We start from the raw sequence: 18291 nt of genomic DNA, 5'->3' as shown, positions 1-18291 counted from the left end.
GCTCATTCCTCATCTGTGTGGTGAGAACTTGAGGGTGGTATTACTGCCTTCTTTAGCACATTATAAACTTTGCTTCCTCCCTTGCCTGTTTAAAGTGTAGCTGAAATGATCCCTTTGAAGCTCTGCACTGAAGTCAGCGTTGCCCTTTCTTTGAAGAACAAAAAACACGCAGTGGTGGTGGTGGCCCTTGTGTCAGCTTCTGAGGTACGCACTAACCTGGATCCTGCAGCTACTGGAAACCCTGTCAGCAAATTCAAAGAGTGTGAAGCTGGCTTTGTTACCTGCTGCCATGCTGTGCCTCCCCCATGACTCCTCTGCAAGCAGAACTCAAAGGTCACTTGTTCAGACTGTGGCTGCCTCTGACCCTGGCTTGTGACATCTCTAGCTGGACCTTACTGACCATCGTTCTCACTGCCAGGGCCAGGCAGGAGACTAGCTGCCTGCTCTCAGCTGCTGGGCTGGTTGCTATGAGCTCACTGGTCACTGTGAGCTCTTCTTCCTCCACCCTGTGTTACAGAGATGCCAGCAAACCTCATGGGTAGAAAAAATAACCCACCACCTTTATTCAACACATATTTACAAGCAGCAGGAAGTTTTGCATTTCTCCAGCTGTTCCTGACACCGCACAGCCTGCTGCGCTGTTGGGGTGCACTCAAGCATTCACATGGGGGCTGGAGCTGGCAGCACTGATGCAGCAGGACTGCTGTGCTTTGAAGGACCCTTTTTCCTCTTGAGAGCTCAGCCACCAACAGCAGCTTCCACTCCCTAAGAACGCTAAGCTGGCTGCAGCAGCCTCCTGTTTCTCTACAGTCACACAGCCCCATGCAAAGCACAACATTCCTACCGCTTGGCTCTGGGTTGAAGTGGCCTTCTTACTCTACTCTTACAAGGCAGCCAGAATGAGCTCTCAGAATCTCTTAGCAGCAGGGCATATGTCTTGATTAAGGCATTCTTTGCAGCGAGGATTCACAGGCAGGCAGGTCTGCTGGCCAAAGCCCACCAAGAGCCAGTTGATCTCCCTCCAGAGATCCCTGCAGTGAGAGAGAGAGTGAGCTTTTCAGTGCAGCTGCTCAGAGGGGTTAAGCAGCCCATGTTATTACACCAATACCTTTTGCATATTTTCCCAAACCACCTGGAAGCTAAGGACAGCCCTAGCTCCTCTTGATCCCTCTGAAGTGTGGGGGATGTGGAAGGACCATCACATAAAGCACATGTGGTCATTTCTTTGTGCTAAGGCATGCGTCAGATGCGGAGATGTGACATTAGAATGTTCCACTTGTCAGTTGGTACTTGATACTGAAGCATCACTGAAGGTCAGAATCCAACCATGGCCTGCTACTTCTATGGCCATTAGGCTCAGCAGGGCTCCAAACAGAAAGGCACCTGGCTTGCATCATAATAAGTTTGTCTAGGAAAGCCAGTGTGGTATCAAGACCTCCAGGTACTTTCCTGAACTAGTGCTGACTGACACATTTAATAGCAAAGAAACCACTCAGTAGTTGAGATGCTGCCGAAACACCCTGAGAGCAGAGAGACATCTGCAGACGAGTTCATCCATAAGAAGGAAATCCACACTGCAGCCACTGAAAACGCAATAGGATTTATGCAGATGTGGCTCCTCTGTCTAGCACAAGGCAGAAGGAGGCTGGGGGCTCACACCTCACCTGGGCAGCCAGTCCTCCAGTGCTACCCGAGTTTCCTCAGGGTATCTGGTCTCCTTCTTCACCCACTTCAGCCTGTTTGTGATCCTGTGCACATGGGTGTCCACAGCTAGGAAGGGAGAGCCCAGAGTTTAGGTGGGAAACAAACATGCCTGAATGCAGAGAGCACAGCCAGGGCTGCCTGTCACAGCAAACCAGGTACAATGCCCTGCAATGGGCTTCCTTTGTAGCCCTGCAGGAATAGGGCAGGTGAAACACAAGGGGAAGCTCACTCACAATACAAACATGTTGGTTTCTTCCTAAGCTCAGAGCCAAAAGCAGACAGGGTGGGTATCTCATACCACACAGCTAGCAACACACTGACACAATCTTAGGCAGCCTTCCTACAAAGGTTTCCGCACTGTGATCTAGCAGGCACAGGGCAGCCTGTCCCAGGTTCTCTTCCTCCGGGTATTTCAGCTGCTGTTACGCAAGTTGCAATCTCTGCCCCTCAGTTTACCCAGATGGAAAACACATTTCATAATACCTACTAACACAAGAGGGTTTGTGAGGTTTAAACAAATGTTTATAAAGTGCTTTGAGCTAAAAAGCTCAGAATGCAAAGTATATTATTGTTAGATCAGCAGCGATAAACCTGTCTCTGTGGCTAATTGGGCAAAACCCAGGAAATTGCTGTAAACAGGAAGACTAAGCCTTGCCTCCTAAATCAAAACTGAACACGCAATTATTTGGAAAACAGTTGGCTAGTTTGGCTCCCAGTGGATTTCCCTCCCCCATAGCAGGGAGAGAACAACAGACCCTGAACACTGTTGAGCTCTCACACAAGAGCCACATTTTGCACAGCTGACAGTCACCAGTGGAGCTGCAGGGGTCAGCTGCTGCCCGCACTGACCTTGGGTTGTGGCAGTCATTCATCAGGTGGCACCACTATTGACTTTCCCAGGGCCCTCCATTAAGCAGCAAATTCACTTGGAATATTAATCCATCCCCAGAGTCCTTGGGTTGTGCTGATCTTCCAGCCCCATCTGCTGGCTCTGCAGGGCAGCCCTTTCTCTCTATAGTGTATCATGAACCACTGAACTGATTTCAAGCAATTGGCACTAGAGACTAAGCTACACTTCTACCCTCCTACCAGCTTGTAGAAGCAACCTACCAAGCCTCAGGTCACCCTAAAACTATCTGCAAATCACAAAATTATCTCTTTCACTTGAAACCAATGAAATTTCAAAGTTCTATTTTACTGACACGTTTTTGGATGCCTACCCAATTAAGCAATATTTGCTCTGCTTATCAGCATCTGAGCAGAAGGAGTGACTGCACTTGGGGATTTTTGCTTCAAATTTTGGGCAAAGCAGTAAATGGGTCCACGCAATACATCCACTTTGAATGGTTGAGGATTGCACCCTGCATCCACCCGAGCACAACATACACTCTGCACATGACTCAAGTGATGCTATTAGGTTTCCTTAGGGCAGGTAGCTTGCAACGAGCCCTCTCTGCTCAGGGATGGATCATGGAGGATTGAGGAACAGAGAAATGTGGAAAGCACGTTTTCAACCTACCTATCCCAGATACGCTGTTCCAAGCAATGTTCATGGCCAAATGGGCCATTTTGGGCCCAACTCCTGGCAGCTTCACCAACTCTTCCACAGTGCTTGGTATGTCACCCCCATAATTCTGCTTCAGGATGGCTGTTGTCTGCTTTATGTACTTTACCTTGTTCTGGAAAACCAAAGGGAAAAGCAGAAAAATCAAGTTGCCCTCCAATACAGAGGAAAGAAACAAAAACATTCCTTGGTGTGGGTTATGTGTGAGTCCATGTACTGGAGTTTGCAGAGAGGTGACAGAGATCTTAGATTTCTCTCTGAAAGCAAAATACTGAAAGCTGATTAGCTCTAACCTCCTCTGCACTCTGCAGGCACGGCAGCAAACAATCTTACTGTGAGTACAAATCGCTAAAACCAACATAAAAATAACAGCCTTCAGCTTGACTCCAGGGAAAAGATCACCACAGGGGATGGAATAAAAGCTGAACACAGTGGGAAGTCTCAGACACAGGGCTGATTCCCACCCACCTTCCGCCTTCAGCACTTACTTTCTGCACAGGTACTGACCATGAGATACAGCCTGCAAAGGCCAAGCCACCCTCCTTGTGTCCCTCTCCTGGGCTTCTAAGCAGTCCCAGACATAGGACTTTGCATGGGAACAGGGGAAGGTGGAGGAGGTTAATGCACACAAACGTTAATCCTGCACTTACTCTCCAGAATCCAACAGGATAAATGATTTGCCCAAGCGTTGCATCATCCATCTGCAAAATGCTGTCAACCGTGAGGCCACGCTGCCTCAGGCGGAGCATGGCAGCTGATGTCACCTGGTCCTTAGTCTGGCTAGAGAGCATCAGAGACAGCAGAACTTGGTAGCGCATAACCTGGGGGAAAGGAGACACCGAAAGGCTCTCTGAGATCCTTTTGCAGCTGGATTCTCCCACCCAGCACAACACTGCTGAGCCAGTCTGCGTGTTCCCTCTATGTCCCCCATGTCCCCAATGCACAAAGAGCAGAGCCCTGCACTGTGTCCTTGCCTTGCTTTGTTTTAGTACTGATGCAAATGCCCCCCTTCCCCACTGTTCCAATTCTGAGGGAACACACTGCCACTCCAGCAGGCCCCAATCCTTCAACCAGCATCCCCTTAAAGGAGAGCTGCAAGAAGGAAGAAAGCGAATTTGCACAACAGCAGGTTGGAGAGTTATCAGCTCTCTCACCTTCTCCCTGAACTGTTTTTCCTCTGTGCTACAGAGCCATCTTGATGAGCACTCTCCTTGGACTGCTGCAGAGACTTCTAAAGAAAGAAAGACATGCCTTCATGCCCTGCCAGCCAGCCCTGAAAGCACAGCCCTAATACATTGTTGAGGTTTCCGCTCTAAGTCCAAATTCATCTCATTTTTGCCTCATCCTCTGCTGTTGGTTCAAGCTGGCAACTCTCCGGTTTTAAGCAGAGGACGAGCTTATTTCAAAGCTGTGTTTGCTAGTTAGAATGGGCTAAATGGGAGCAGAGAACCCAGAACGACATCACAAGGACTGTCTGAAAGCACTGAGCCAAGCACAGGACAGCAAGCAGCTGCCTCTTCTCTACCCACAGGATAAGCCAGCTCCCCCCCACATGTACCTGTGCCATAACCTCCTGCACGACCGATCTCTGCCTTCAGACTGGATGCACTCTATATTTATTTTGCTGTTATGGAGATGCCCAAACCAGTACTATGCAGCCTAGTGATGCTCCTGGGACGCCATTACCTGCGGTGGTGCACTGGTGTCATAGCATTTATCCACTCCCATCTCATCCACGGGAGCATCTCGGTGCCTCCTCATCTCCCGGATGCGCTCCAGCTGCTGCCGCCAGTTCTCTGGCTCCCATGTGGGGCCAGGGGACTCAGGCCTGGGTTCAGCTTCATAAGCAATAGGGACTCTCCTTGTCCTCCTGCTGTACCTCGGGGCTGCACTGGGGACCCGGCCCCCTGCAAGAGGGAGATGTTCATGCCTGAAGCCAACACTTGCTGTCAGATACCATCACCTGCCCTACACCCAGTGTTCTGAGTGGAGACAAACACACATTCCCCATAACCTCAAACCAGCAGCAGTTCCTGTGCGGGCACAGCCGAAATCGGGAGCACCCAAGAGAGCAAAGAAGGCCCTTACAGAGAGGCAGTGTCCTCACAGACAGATAACAGCCCTTCAAAACCCATCCCAAGACCCCTCAACGACCCCAGCTGGGCTGCTGCTTTGAGAATGGCCCAGACCCCGCCCCCTACCCCGTCGGATACTCATCTAGGCCTAGCCCCTACCCCAACCCTAGCACTAATCCTGACCCTCACCCTAGCCCCACCCCGTACCTGCCCTCGCAGCTCCGAGCCTCCGAGCCGCCCGCCCACCGCCGCCAGGCGCAGCCGCGCACATGGCAGCAGCCCGGTACATCCGGGACTACCAATCCCAGAATGCCCTGCGAAGCAGAAGGCACCGGAAGTGTCTGGAGGGACTTCCGCCAGAGGCGGGGTCGGCGCGGCGCGTAGAGGGGCCGGGGCGGCGGGGCCGGGCCTGCGGCGGGTGAGCGGCCCCGGGCGCGGGGCTGCGGCCTATGGCTACCGCCTATGGCTGCCGCGGATCTCCGGGGTGCCGGGGAGCGGTTGGGGTGCGGGGTGCGGGGTGCTGGGTGTCTGGGTGCCTGCGGGGGCTGCTTGTGCTGTGTCCCCGGGACGCAGCGATGGGTTTCCTGACGTGGGGGGCGGAGTGCTGGGCTGACCCTTGGAGGGCAGGGTGCCCCGCTGTGCTGAAGGCCGTCATGCTTAACGTGCTGCGTGCTTTGTCGTGGAGTCGTGTAGCATCACCGGTTGAGTGGGACCCATGCACTGCTTTTGGGTTGGGAGTAATGGAAAGCGTGTTAGAAAGGCTCCCAGAGCCCCCCAGCCCCATGCCTCTGTGGGCTGGTTGTCTGCAGTGGATCAGACCGGGGCCCCGTGCAGCCTGGCCTGGAACGCCTCCAGGGATGGGGCACCCGTGGTTGAAGAGAGTGAGGACTTTGGTGCATGCCTGCCTCAAAGCGTGCGTGTCTGTGATTCAAAAATCAATTCAGTGGTGGTAAAATGGAGATTGCCATGTGCAGGCTGTGGTGACGTTGGTCACTCAGAGCTCCCAGCAAATGGTTAGTGCTGTCAGCCCTGGGCAGCTCAGTGTTGTCCTCGGCATTGGGCTTCTCTGTAAACAGCTTGAAACAACAGAGCTGTTTGTAAATGCTGCATTGTGAAGCTTGTTTTTTTTTCATACTTAAAGATTCTGCCTGGGCCTCCCTGAACAGTCACTGCTCTGTGTTTGCAGGGGCTCAGCGCTGCTTTCTTGTCAGCTATGGCAAAGCCTCAAAGCAAGGATTCGGGGCTGAAGGAGAAGTTCAAGAATCTCCTGGGGCTGGGATCATCCCGGGGAAGTTCAAAGTCATCAGAGGGCAAGCAAACGGAATTCATCATCACTGCAGAAATACTCAAGGTGTGAGAAATGTGTATAAAGGTGTAGTCCAGATTGCTTGGAAGGCAGAGGGCTCTCAGTCAGTTGTTCTGCTTTCTTTGTTGCCATGTGTTCCTGCCTTTTTACCTTATCTCTCAATTCACTCTCTAGTGAAATGCATGTAAAATTCATGGAGTAAGAAGTTACAGAGTTTTAATTAAGTGTTCAAATAGTTTTGAGATATTTTATAGGGTGATGTTATTCTCTGTTGTGACACATTACAGACTCAAAGTAAGTTCCTTTGCATTGATAGTCTGAGCTTGATGAAGTTTATGTAGTGGCAGTTAGTGCAAGCTGAAAACTATTTCTATTTTATGAAAGCTTAAATTTTTGTGGAAGAAAAACTCAGATAGTTCCAGTAATTGGTCTGGTGAGTCTGTAAACGGAATAGTTAGCAGACAGAGAGGGTGACATATAGAAGGGGGAAAGAGATTGGGATCTCTTACTGTCTGTGCTGAAGCAGCTGGACTTTTACCGGCTGGAAGCTGGAGAGAGACTTATGTCCGTCCTTTCCCTGCCTCCTGTGTGCTCAGTAAATGCCACTGTCAGAGTTATTAAATTTTCTGAAGAAAGAAATCAAGTTGTTCTGTCCTGGAGGTGAAAAGCTGCTTGGCTCCAGATCTGGGAAGGTTCTCGTTTTGGTGAATCATCATGTGCTCATGCAAAAATGTTGTTGGAGAGATTCCTGAAAAGTTCCAGTGATGATGACTAATAGATAATTTTGAGCAAATGTCTTAATTCCTTTTTCAATGGCCCTGTAACCCTTTGAGAAATGACTTACTGTTTCTAGAAAGATAAACTGTTGGCTTATTTCTGCATTTTATTCCAGGAACTGAGCATAGAATGTGGATTAAGTAATAGGATACGAGCAATCAGCCAAATCTGTGAAGTGGCAAAAACAAAAAAAATTGAAGAGGTAAGTTTCAAAGTGTTCAGTGAATGTTTGAAGCATAAAAAGTAAACAACAACTCTTAGCCTACCATAAGAAGTTCCTGTAGTTCAGACTGCCTTTTCAAATTGGTGATCCCAGAAGCTACATGTTGTGCTGTCCAAACCTGTAGTAAGATGGCTCACGTGCCAAGGAAATTAGTCTTGTTCAGTCTGCCAGCTGTGGTGGAGAGAGCATGTAGCTGTTGGGCTTTATGCATGAAATGGAAGGATAATGCTGTAAATATTTTGGTCTGATCAGGACAGTTAACAGGAGGTGATGTTAATCCTGCAGGGAGGGCGTTTACTGGCTTCCTGTCCTGTTAATAAGCTACTTCCAATTGGCTTTAAACTCACCGTGTGTTTGGGTGAAGGTTTCTGCACAAATGTCATGTGAATGAGGAACTTCAGTGACTGGGGTGCAGGTTGTCATACGGGCCAGGAACTGGTGTCTCACATCCTTCACCAGAGCTTATGACAGGCAGGTGGGAGTGTCCCTCAAAAGGAGAACTCTGGACGTGAAATCCTGAGGATCTTGTTTATTAACGTGCAGTAATTAGTGGCTGACCTGCTGGGTGAAGTTCCTAGAAGAAGCTTACCTTTCCTTATACTGCCTCTCACGTTTGTTTGCAGCATGCAGTGGAAGCAATATGGAAGGTGGTAGCTGATATGCTCCAGCCTGAGCGCCCAGCTGAAGCCAGACATGCTGTTCTTCATCTCCTAAAGTCAATCATTCAAGGGCAGGTGAAAGCAAACTATAGAAAAACCACTATACTTAAACTTGGATTTGTGTTGAGTATGAATGTGAAAAGATATTGGGCAGCCTTTTTCTACGACTTTCCACATTTCTTGTTTTGGTGCTTTAATTTAAATCCAGGCACAGTGCAGCAAACTTCATACAATCTTTGTCCAGACGTGTCAGTCCCAGTCTGCAGCAGTTTTTGACATTTCAGCATGTCAAAAGTGCAGCAAGTGCTCTACGAGATACTTTCCTAGTCTGGCCAAGTTAAGCATGCTGTGAATTCTTCAGATGTCACAGTGTGCTGTTCAAACATAAGACTGTATCAGACCAAAGTTTTACTTTGCTGTATCCTGTAAGGGTAGTGGGAGATGCTTAGGAAAAGAGTAAGCATCAATTCTGTTTCACTCTGTTTTATAAATGCTCTCTTGGCAGTGCTGTCAGTTGCGGTTTCTGTGGGTTGCTTTGTGTATTGGATGTTGTCTGTGTGGTGCTGGACAAAATAGCTTTCAAGTCCTGAATGCTGATAAAGAAATGTTAGAGCAGTCCTGTGCAATTGCCAGTAGAGACAGAGAGTTATTTTTATAGCCTGTAGAAAAATAAAATAATGTCAAGCATCGAGTTTATTGCTACAGCTTTTGGTCAGCTCTGGGCCTTCTTTAGTGACATTGTTATTTCTCCACCTTCTTCTCCTACCCCTACCCCCCTTCTTTTTTTCCTAAGGGTGAGAGATTAGGAATCCTTAGAGCACATTTTTTTAAAGTTATTAAGGACTATCCCTCCAATGAAGACTTGCACGAACGGCTTGAAGTGTTTAAGGCTCTAACAGAAAATGGACGATACATCACTTACTTAGAAGAAGAATTAGGTGAGTATTTATTCCTCTAAAGTTTGCCTGTAATAAGCCAAGTGAGAGGCATCCAGCAGTGTGAGAAAAAGGCAGTAGAGATAACGCTTCTGGACAGAAAGCTGACTGTAATGATTTGTTTGCTCCCTTCAGCTGACTTTGTGCTGCAATGGATGGATGTTGGTTTGTCTTCAGAGTTCCTTTTGGTTTTAGTGAATCTGGTGAAATTCAACAGCTGCTATCTGGAAGATTATGTAGCTGACATGGTCCAGTAAGTTTTTTTTTTACCCTTTAATTGTTTACAGGGCAAAGCTGCAGATTAATATGCAGATTAGTGGAATCTTTTTAATCTGATCTGGATCTCTTTTGTTCTGGGTCATATCTGACAATTCTGACAAATATTTGAGTTTTTTTACAATGTTCAGATCCATTTTAGTTTAAAATGCTGCATGTAATTTCCTCGTTTCATATGATGTCTGCTGTTTTATTAACAAAGGCATAATGAGAGGTTATTCAAGTGCAACTTTAAGCTAACAGTTTATAAAAGGTTGTACTGTCCAGTGTCCTTAGGAATGTTATAAAATGCCAAAGGGATCTGGGGAGAGTGACAAGAGAAAACTGCATGCCAATTTACTTTTTTGTTTTAGGTCTTTGTAATTTGCTTAAATCTATACTAAGCAAATAATTATAATTAAATGTTCTTTCTTAACAGCAAGATATGCATCTTGTGCATTCAGACTTCATCGTCTGTGGACATCGAGGTCAGTGGTTTGAGTCTGTCTTAATACTTCAGAGTTCTTTGAAATTCTTTGAAACCAAATCTGTTAGGAACAAAATCAGGTCATCAGACTCTCATCCCAGTTTATTCTCATCTTAGAAGAGAACTAATACAGTGTTATGAAGTGTTTGTAAGCCAGAATATCTCTTACAACAAAACTAATTTTATTCCAAAAGAAGCAGAGCATGCATAAGTTTGTTAAGCAAATTTTTAACAGTGGTTTTTATGGGTTACTTTTATCCTGCATGAAAAAAAAAAAAACAGAAGAAGAAAGATGTATCTCAGTCTTTATTAACTTCCACAAGGTTTCCTGCGCCTGTCAGCCTAGGATTTAACCTGCTTTATTCCTAAGGAAGTGTGTAACCATGTTATCTTTCTCTCTCGAAGATTTCCTTGCAAGTTTTAGATGCTGTTGTTTGCTATAACTGCCTGCCATCAGAGAACCTGCCAGTATTTATTATCACGTTGTGCCGCACCATCAATGTGAAGGAACTCTGTGAGCCATGCTGGAAGGTCAGAACTTTTAATGAGTTCACTGTTTCTTCCTCGCAGATGAAGAGCTACATACCTGTGAACATATGTCATGCTTCTAAAAACAAACCAGAAATTAAATTGCTTCAAGCATTAGGGGCTCAGCACATTGTTCATGTCAATTCTGCCATTTGCATGCACTGAGCTGTGCTTTCAGCTGATATGGCAGGCTCCCTTCTCTGCTGTGGCATGGAAATGGCATGGAACACGTTTATTTTCCATAAGCAGTTATGATTACCCAGCTGAATGCACGTTTAGGGTCACGAGTGTTGTAACAGTTGGATATGTGAGTGTTGTCTTTGCACTTGCAGCTCATGCGCAACCTTTTGGGAACTCATTTGGGACACAGTGCCATTTACAACATGTGCAGGATCATGGAAGACAGGTAAAGAGGGCATAAAACAAAACCCTAGTAATTCAGTAGAAGTCCCACTGAGGTAAACTGGGGAGCCACTGACCTCAGTAGGACAGGCTGGGAGTTCTGGTTCTTAGAAGTGAATCCTTTTCCTAATGAAACTGCCAGAAATGCTCATTTTTCAGCTTTTCTGAATGTAGTTTTCCTTCATTTAAAAATAAAATCATGCTAAAAGGTTTTCTAGATTTTATGTTTATAAATTGCAATGCTCTAATGTGTACAGCTGGAAATTACGACGGTGTGTATTCCTATTGAGTCTTGTGCCCCAAAATAATTCTTTCTCTACAAGGAGAGTAGTTAGGCCCTGGATCGGGCTGCCCAGGGAGGTTGTGGATGCCCTGTCCTTGGACGTGTTCAAGGCCAGGTTGGATGGGGTCCTGGGCAACCTGATCTAAATGTGTATGTTTGGTGGCCCTGCTAGGCAGGGGAGTTGGAACTACATGATCCTTGAGGTCCCTTCCAACCCGGGTGATTCTGTGATTCTGTGATAATCTGTCTGTTTGCAGAGCTTACATGGCAGATGCAGCCCTGCTGAGAGGAGCAGTGTTCTTTGTTGGGATGGCTCTCTGGGGTGCTCATCGCCTCAATTCACTCAAGAATTCCCCAACTTCTGTGCTGCCTTCGTTCCTCAAGGTAGGATGGGATGCTGAAGAAACGTTTTAATCAGTTGTGTGTCTGGACCTGTACAAGTTTAGAGTAAAACTGTGATCCCCTTCACCAAAGGGATCTTTGCGTGGCTGAAAGATATCAGTTGGGTGATGTGTAAGGGAATAAAACAACAAAGCTTTTAGGTTTAAAACTGAGACTTCCTTCTAGGATATTTCTATAACTGTTGGCCAGCAATGCAAACTCTGAATTCCCTTTATTAAAAGTCTACATCGTGGATGCTAACTTAAAAAATAATAATGAAGCATAAACTTGCTTCCTAATGTGTGGTACAGAAATCTGAGGGACAGTATCTTCAGAGCTCCCTTAAAATTTTCTCATTCAGGAGAATCAAGCAGGAGTTACTAGCTTTAAAACCTCACAAGCCCACTCTTCTAGGATAGGGCTGAATTTGGCAGTTGATCAACAGCTACTTGCAGGAGGGTGTAACTGTGCTTCATAAGAGTTCTTTGCTTTGGCCTTTGTGTGAATAGACTTGGGTGCATTTATCACAGGCCTTCATGCTACCTTTTTAATGAGTAAGGTGTGTTTCATTTGAATTCAAGAGGGTTTCTGACCGCTGTTTTCCAGTTGTTAACTGACTGAAGCACTTTGTATTCCAGGCCATGACATGTCCCAATGCAGTTGTATCTTATGAGATAGTTCTGTCCATCACCCGCCTAATAAAGAAGTATGGGAAGGAACTGCAAGCTGTAACCTGGGATATCCTCTTGGACATCATGGAGCGATTACTGCAACAGCTGCAGGTAAGTGTTGAGCCTATCTTGATGCACTTTCAATGAAAAGACCTTCCATAAATATTTCTGCAAATTGATCTTGTTTGTACAGTCTGGTGACCTTTGAAGTCAAAGGAAGGTTTAGCCCAATTCTTGACACTGTGCTTGTCAGCTGAGTTTTCTGTTTGTGAACAGTTGATATTTTCTGGTAAAGTGTAAGTCTTCCTGGAATGTTTCTATCTCTATTTCAGAGTTTAGAGAGCCAAGAACTTAAGTCCATTGTACATGATCTTTTGACTACAGTAGAAGAACTTTGTGACCAGAATGAATTTCATGGTTCTGAGGAGAGATTTTTTGAGCTGGTGGAAAGATGTGCTGATCAGAGACCGGTAAGACGTTCCCTGGTAGCTTCTTTATGGTCAGTTGAAATTGTTTTGTTACTTAGTACAGTTGAAAACAGCAAGTCCTGAAATAGCAAGTGGTTAGAAAACCTCAGCAAGGATTTACATTTGCATGAACCTTGTTCTTAGAGGGAGGACAAAAATGAATGTATTGCTTTTGCTTATACACTAAAAAAAATTCTTGATCTTTCCATGAAAGGAATCTTCTGTATTAAACTTGATAGCATACAGAGCTCAATCCATTCATCCTGCCAAAGATGGCTGGATCCACAACCTGCAGATGTTAATGGAGAGATTCTTCAGGTATGAAATCATAATTTTATGAATACAAGGTATTTTTGAATGTTTCTTGCCACCTTTCCCTGTTAAATAATTTTGTTTTCTGAAGTTCTAATGTTAGTGAATGACTGCTAAGAAGTACAGTAGTTCCAGGGCACAGTATGTGAAAGGATTTGTTTAGAAGAAGAAAAACTTTCCACTGAGTTAAGTTCCCTTTTTTTCCCCCTGTCCTTTATTACCATTGGTTGGTGCTATTTCACTTAAGCAGTTACATGCTCCACTGCACAACACTCTAGTTCAGAGAGCAAACAAGACTTTGCTGTTCAGCCACGTGATTGTATGTGGCAGTCCAGTATTAAAGTAATAACTGTTGTTGAATTGGCACTCCTAGAAGTACTTCCATGCTCTAAAATACCATCATGTAGCAATAAAAAAACCTTAGGTCTCATTTGTGAAATGAGCAGATCCTTCCCTCTGCTGTCTGTTTGGTTTTGAATTTGCTCACTGGAGTGCTTGCCCTTCAACACTTCTAGTTTGGACTGGAAGTGGAAAAAATGCAGTTATAGGTCTTCAGTAGGAGTAAAAGCTGAATTGTAGGAAAAAATCTGAATTGGGATTCTAGTTTCCATTTGTTCCTGAATCCGATCTTATATAGGGAGATATTGACCGAAGGCTGAACTGATCTCTAATGTTTATTGCTCTGACTCAAAAAGTTTCTTAGTTTATTTTAGTTTTACTTTCCTTTTTTCCCCTGTTTCCTCCCCTCCCCTAAATAGCAGCAACTTTATTTTACTCATCTTGAATTTGCTCTTCCTATTTTAGGAACGAAAGTCGCAGTGCTGTTCGTATTAAAGTTCTGGATGTCTTGTCCTTTGTACTGAGTATTAACAGGCAGTTCTATGAGGTGTGTGTTAATCTGTTTCTGATGATTGCATGTGTGATCTTAAGGGGGTGGGCAAGGCTTCGATGTGGTACATTTTGTGTTGTCTCTTCCACTCAGCGGTGCACAGAATTGTGTGCTTTCAGCGTGACACACAACAAATGTTATTTCCAAATGTTTGTAGGAGGAGTTGCCTTTTAATTGTCCTCAGCCAAATAAAGGTGTGTGCAAATTGCAGCGTGAGGTGCTGTGAAATGTTCTGAGGACATCATGGCTTATGGGTTTGCTTCCCTGTTTTAAAATCATTGATTTCATTTATGTTTTGTTTGGAAAAACAGAATTGGTCTGAGAGACAGAGTTGATATAAAAGTTTTGTGAAGACGTGAGGTTTGGGCAGGTCTGACATGAGCGGATTGACTTGACTTGGTGCTTCCAGTTACCATCCAAGATAGAAGCTGTCTGAAAGAGAAGTTGCTCAAGAGCTTTGGGGATGTCTTCAGCTACCTGGAATGTACCCAGAGCGTGTCAGAGGGCAGGAAGGGGCAGAGTTGCTTCTTGGATTTCTTGAGGGTTTATGAAAACTTGTTGCTGTTGTATGTTTCCTGCCTGTCAGGAAACCAAGTCATAGAATTCCCTTAGCCCAGGTTCAAATAGACTGATGTCATCTGTAGGATAGATGAAAAGCCAAACACTAAGTCTGAGTTCAGCAAAAAGCCATACATATTTTGGAGAGGGGTGTAAAGAAATATTAAGCTGGAAGGAAGTGTAAAGATCAAGGCACATAACAGTTGCTTGAGAATCAAGCCCAGTACCAGTGTTCTTTTCATGCTGTTTGTCTCTTTAACATGCTTATTGACAAACTGACAGCAAAATGTCCAGGCTTATTCACGTCTGTTCTCTTGCAGGAAGAGCTGATAAACTTGGTTGTGATCTCTCAGCTGGCTCATATTCCAGAGGATAAAGACCATCAAGTTCGAAAACTGGCCACTCAGCTACTTGTAGACCTTGCTGAAGGCTGCAACACACATCACTTTAACAGCTTGCTTGATATCATAGAGAAGGTGAGGTGGATTTTGGTCAGCTGTCAGAAGCATCAGACTGGCTTTAGGCAGATCCTCCTGCTGTGGCTGAGACTAAACTGAATGTCATCACTTGCATAGGTCAATGGGTGCTGTAAAATCGCGGGGTTTTGTGGGATGCAGATAGTGGAATTGAACTTTAAAAACCTTATCAGCACCCATCCAAGCTATGTGACGAAGCTTGCAGAATTTCTGGCAAGGATAACTTGCTGTAGTCTTGTTTGACCTTTCAGGATAGAATTATGGAGAATTTGTGTTGTAGATCTCAAGTGTTCTGCTTGTTTTAAAAAGGTGGCTGCTCATTCTCTCTCATCTCCATCTGAGCTGGAAGAGAGGGATTTGCTGTCATATTCAGCTTCTTTGGAGGATGTGAAGACAGCAGTTCTTGGACTTCTGATAATCCTTCAGGTAAATCTGGAAGAGCATTAAACAGATCCTCTTCCAAATGGCCTTCTACCGGACTGCAGCTTTTTTAGATAACTGTTTTGTTATTAAATGCTCTGTCTTTTGTTTTATCACTTAACATTTAACTCTTTTGGTCATTTATTTTGTTTTTGGGTATTGTGCGACTGTTTGCTAGATGTTTTATTTTCTCTTCTTTCCACTGCACAGCAAATACACAAACATTTTCTTGTGTGGAGGGCAGATGTGTTCATAAATTGTAGTAGAAGGGGAGTGGCTTATAACCTTGAATTGTGTTTGGACAGCATATCTTGAGATGCATCTTAAGCAGTTGTGAAGGGCTAGTTGTTCTGGACTCTGCAGAAATCAGTTATTATTCTGGAATCTGCAGCAGTTCTGATCTGAAATGTCCTTTTATCTTGCTTTCAGGAGGCAGAATTAGCGACGTTGTTCTTGAATTCTCAGTGCAGATTTCTGAATAACTAGCATCAGTCTGCCTTTAGATTGTGTTTCTGTTCCTCTGTAGACAAAACTCTACAGCTTACCTTCCAGCCATGCCACGCGGGTGTACGAGATGCTGATTCACCACATCCAGCGCCACTATCTGTATGCCTACAGCCTTGCTGTTGCTAGCAGCATCAGATTGCAGGTATGAGCAGTAACACATGCATGCTGTCTCTGAAAATCTTGGGATGCAGGTGGGAAATGTGTTATGTAGAACTTGTCAGAAGCAAAATAAAGTGTTTCTTGGCTGGTATATGTACAGAACTAACTTACAGCATCCTGAAAAAAATCCCTTTGTCTATACCTGCAGGAGGGAGTTGGGAGAATATTCCACTGGCCTGAGTTTTCAGTTACTCCATTGTCTTCTCTGTTGCAGGTATTTGATTTCCTCTTGATGCTTCGAGCTGACTCCCTCCACCGTCTTGGCCTTTCTAACAAGGATGGAGCAGTGAGATTCAGCCCTTACTGTCTGTGTGATTTTGTGTAGGTTTCTCATAGCATTCAGCAAGTGCTGTTTTTGGAACTGTTCTGCATTCTTGCATGTGTTCAATAATTTATCTCCAGTTTGTCCGAATCATTCAAATCCTGATGAATCTGTTACGAGACAATTCTATAGTTACAGCCTAGAATGGTCCCAGCTAATGACTACATGCTCCTTCAAACCATTGCTCTGTAGAGCCCTCAGTCTTACGCATGGAATTTCTGTTTCTGTCACAAACACTTAACAAGAACATTTGCAGTTTCCTGCCTGGAACCAATTCTTATATTGAGATTTGATTCAATGATTTGTATAGATCTATCTATTCCAGTTTTATAGCTTGCTCTGATGTTTTTTGTGTAACATACCCCAGAATATGTTAAAGAGTACATCACTAAAATTCCCAATGTTCTGTTCTTTAGTTTACCTTATGTTGTTTTTCTGCCTTCATGTGTTGTAGAGAAGCAGAGAAGAGAGCTTCTGAGAAGAAGCCTACTGGTACGCTCTCTCCACCTTCAGGCAGTCCCAGTGTGCCTTCCCAGAACAGCACCATTCGAATAGGGCATTTGCCATACTCAATGGTCTTTGGTGTCCTTCTGCAGTGCTTGAAGCAAGTATGTCTCCTCTTAATGACAGTTGTTATCTTTGTGTGAAATGTGACAGATTAAAAGGTCTGGATAGAGAGCACTCTCCCCGAGTATGTAAATAATGCCTGAGAAGCAAGGCTTAAATCCTCCTTCATGGGCATCTGAGTGTAACTGTGCAACTTTACAACCACCAGTGGGAGCACTAGTTCAGCTCTCCAGAAGTTCAGCAAGACTTTCATTGCATGCTGCTTCACGTTGGACAAAGGCAAAAATGTGTTTGTTAAACAAAGATGAAAGAATTCATCCTATTTCTGAAAGAGCATTTGGAACTGTAAATGTAAATTGCTTGTTAATGTTGGATTTGGACAGAGCTGCGTTCTGAGAGTGTCTTGCTCTGGAGGCTAATTTGTACTAGCAGTTATAAGGCTTGAACTCTGGCTCTGTGTGGTTGAGCTCTGTTGAGTCTGGATACAAGTCATCTTTCAGCATGCAGTGCCAATATTGCACCTAGAGCTGGATGAGAGAAAGGAAGTAACATGTGACAGTTAAATGTCATTTTTTTTGTGTAGCTACCATTCCAAGACACACGTCTGCCTAGGAAATGGCATGCTGTCTGAAATTTGATGAGTCTTACTTTCAAACAGAAAGAAAATCATCCAAAAATGTTCCACCCAAACTCTCTTTCTTTCCAGGAGACAGACTGGAAGGTATTGAAGTTGGTCCTCAACAAACTACCAGAATCCCTCCGCTATAAAGTGCTGTTTTTAACCTCTCCTTGTAACATAGACCTCCTGGCTTCTGCACTGAGCTACATGGTAATGCCACTCACCCTATAGATGTACAATTACCATATTTAAACAAATCCTTTGTTTACTTGCCACTGTTTTTGAGATTTTTTTTTTTGTTTGCTCGTTTGTTTTGCTTCAGTCTAGTAATAACAAAATTATCATGCCTGTTGCCAGTCCTTGCTCACCTTCTCTTTTTGTGGGGATCGTTTTGGGTGTTTAGTAATCAGTGTTTTTCTTCTCTATGTATGTATTCTATATGTATACATGTGGAAAGGCAGCTGTGGGCTATGCCTTTCCACTGCCTTGTAGAGAGTATTCTTAATGTGAGATATCCTAACTTAATCTTAATGTATGATGCATCAGCTCACAGACAAGAAGACGACCGACAGGCTCCATGGTACCCCAGAGGGCTTTTCCCGCACCGATTTGCACCTGGCTGTAGTTCCAGTACTGACAGCGTTGATATCTTATCATAATTATCTGGACAAAGCTAAACAGGTACAGGAAAAGCCAGAGGATGTGTTGGGAGCAGGGGCTGGGTCTTTACTGTAGAGCATTTTCT

At 44.8% G+C, this 18291-nt stretch overlaps 2 protein-coding genes across 10 annotated transcripts in view; one reads left to right on the top strand and one right to left on the bottom strand.

Annotated features, from left to right (window-relative positions):
* Positions 1-539: 539 nt before the first annotated feature.
* Positions 540-5636, bottom strand: NTHL1 (nth like DNA glycosylase 1). 3 transcript variants are annotated; one of them, XM_052679667.1, is made up of 6 exons: positions 5551-5636; positions 4955-5175; positions 3919-4089; positions 3224-3383; positions 1665-1770; positions 540-1031 (listed from the first exon to the last, which is right to left on the bottom strand). In XM_052679667.1, exons 1-6 carry the CDS (start codon positions 5630-5632, stop codon positions 908-910), a joined length of 864 nt encoding a protein of 287 aa, XP_052535627.1. In that variant the 5' UTR covers positions 5633-5636; the 3' UTR covers positions 540-907. The 3 variants fall into 3 exon arrangements, with proteins under 3 accessions (XP_052535627.1, XP_052535628.1, XP_052535629.1); XM_052679668.1 differs by lacking the exon at positions 1665-1770; XM_052679669.1 differs by lacking the exon at positions 3919-4089.
* Positions 5637-5675: 39 nt separating this feature from the next.
* TSC2 (TSC complex subunit 2) overlaps positions 5676-18291 on the top strand; it is a 31577-nt gene continuing 18961 nt past the window's right edge. For 4 of the 7 annotated variants that reach the window (XM_052680551.1, XM_052680550.1, XM_052680548.1 and 1 more), the window contains exons 1-21: positions 5827-5846; positions 6530-6694; positions 7542-7628; positions 8273-8383; positions 9102-9246; positions 9379-9496; positions 9938-9986; positions 10391-10516; positions 10846-10919; positions 11456-11582; positions 12218-12361; positions 12583-12720; positions 12932-13035; positions 13834-13915; positions 14797-14952; positions 15262-15378; positions 15899-16021; positions 16253-16359; positions 16815-16968; positions 17634-17756; positions 18093-18227. In XM_052680551.1, coding sequence (XP_052536511.1) covers positions 6557-6694; positions 7542-7628; positions 8273-8383; positions 9102-9246; positions 9379-9496; positions 9938-9986; positions 10391-10516; positions 10846-10919; positions 11456-11582; positions 12218-12361; positions 12583-12720; positions 12932-13035; positions 13834-13915; positions 14797-14952; positions 15262-15378; positions 15899-16021; positions 16253-16359; positions 16815-16968; positions 17634-17756; positions 18093-18227 — 2358 coding nt within the window. In that variant the 5' untranslated portion in view covers positions 5827-5846; positions 6530-6556. Of the gene's footprint in view, positions 5762-5825; positions 5847-6529; positions 6695-7541; positions 7629-8272; positions 8384-9101; positions 9247-9378; positions 9497-9937; positions 9987-10390; positions 10517-10845; positions 10920-11455; positions 11583-12217; positions 12362-12582; positions 12721-12931; positions 13036-13833; positions 13916-14796; positions 14953-15261; positions 15379-15898; positions 16022-16252; positions 16360-16814; positions 16969-17633; positions 17757-18092; positions 18228-18291 lie in introns of those variants that run through there. The other 3 variants (XM_052680546.1, XM_052680545.1, XM_052680549.1) reach the window with 2 other exon arrangements.

This window comes from Tympanuchus pallidicinctus, unplaced genomic scaffold, assembly GCF_026119805.1.
Source record: "Tympanuchus pallidicinctus isolate F22 unplaced genomic scaffold, pur_lepc_1.0 scaffold18, whole genome shotgun sequence".
Taxonomy (NCBI): Eukaryota; Metazoa; Chordata; class Aves; order Galliformes; family Phasianidae; genus Tympanuchus; species Tympanuchus pallidicinctus.
The sequence above is the reverse complement of the archived record's forward strand: the minus strand, read 5'-3'. Positions and strand labels throughout refer to the sequence as shown.

Excerpts from the sequence above, each read along its gene's own strand:
- NTHL1 (XM_052679667.1), bottom strand. The coding sequence starts at position 5,632 with ATGTACCGGGCTGCTGCCATGTGCGCGGCTGCGCCTGGCGGCGGTGGG. Across the intron at positions 3,384-3,918 it reads ATCCTGTTGGATTCTGGAGA|AACAAGGTAAAGTACATAAA; the intron begins GTAAGTGCAGGA and ends TTGGTTTTCCAG. Across the intron at positions 1,032-1,664 it reads CTGGAGGACTGGCTGCCCAG|GGATCTCTGGAGGGAGATCA; the intron begins GTGAGGTGTGAG and ends CTCTCACTGCAG.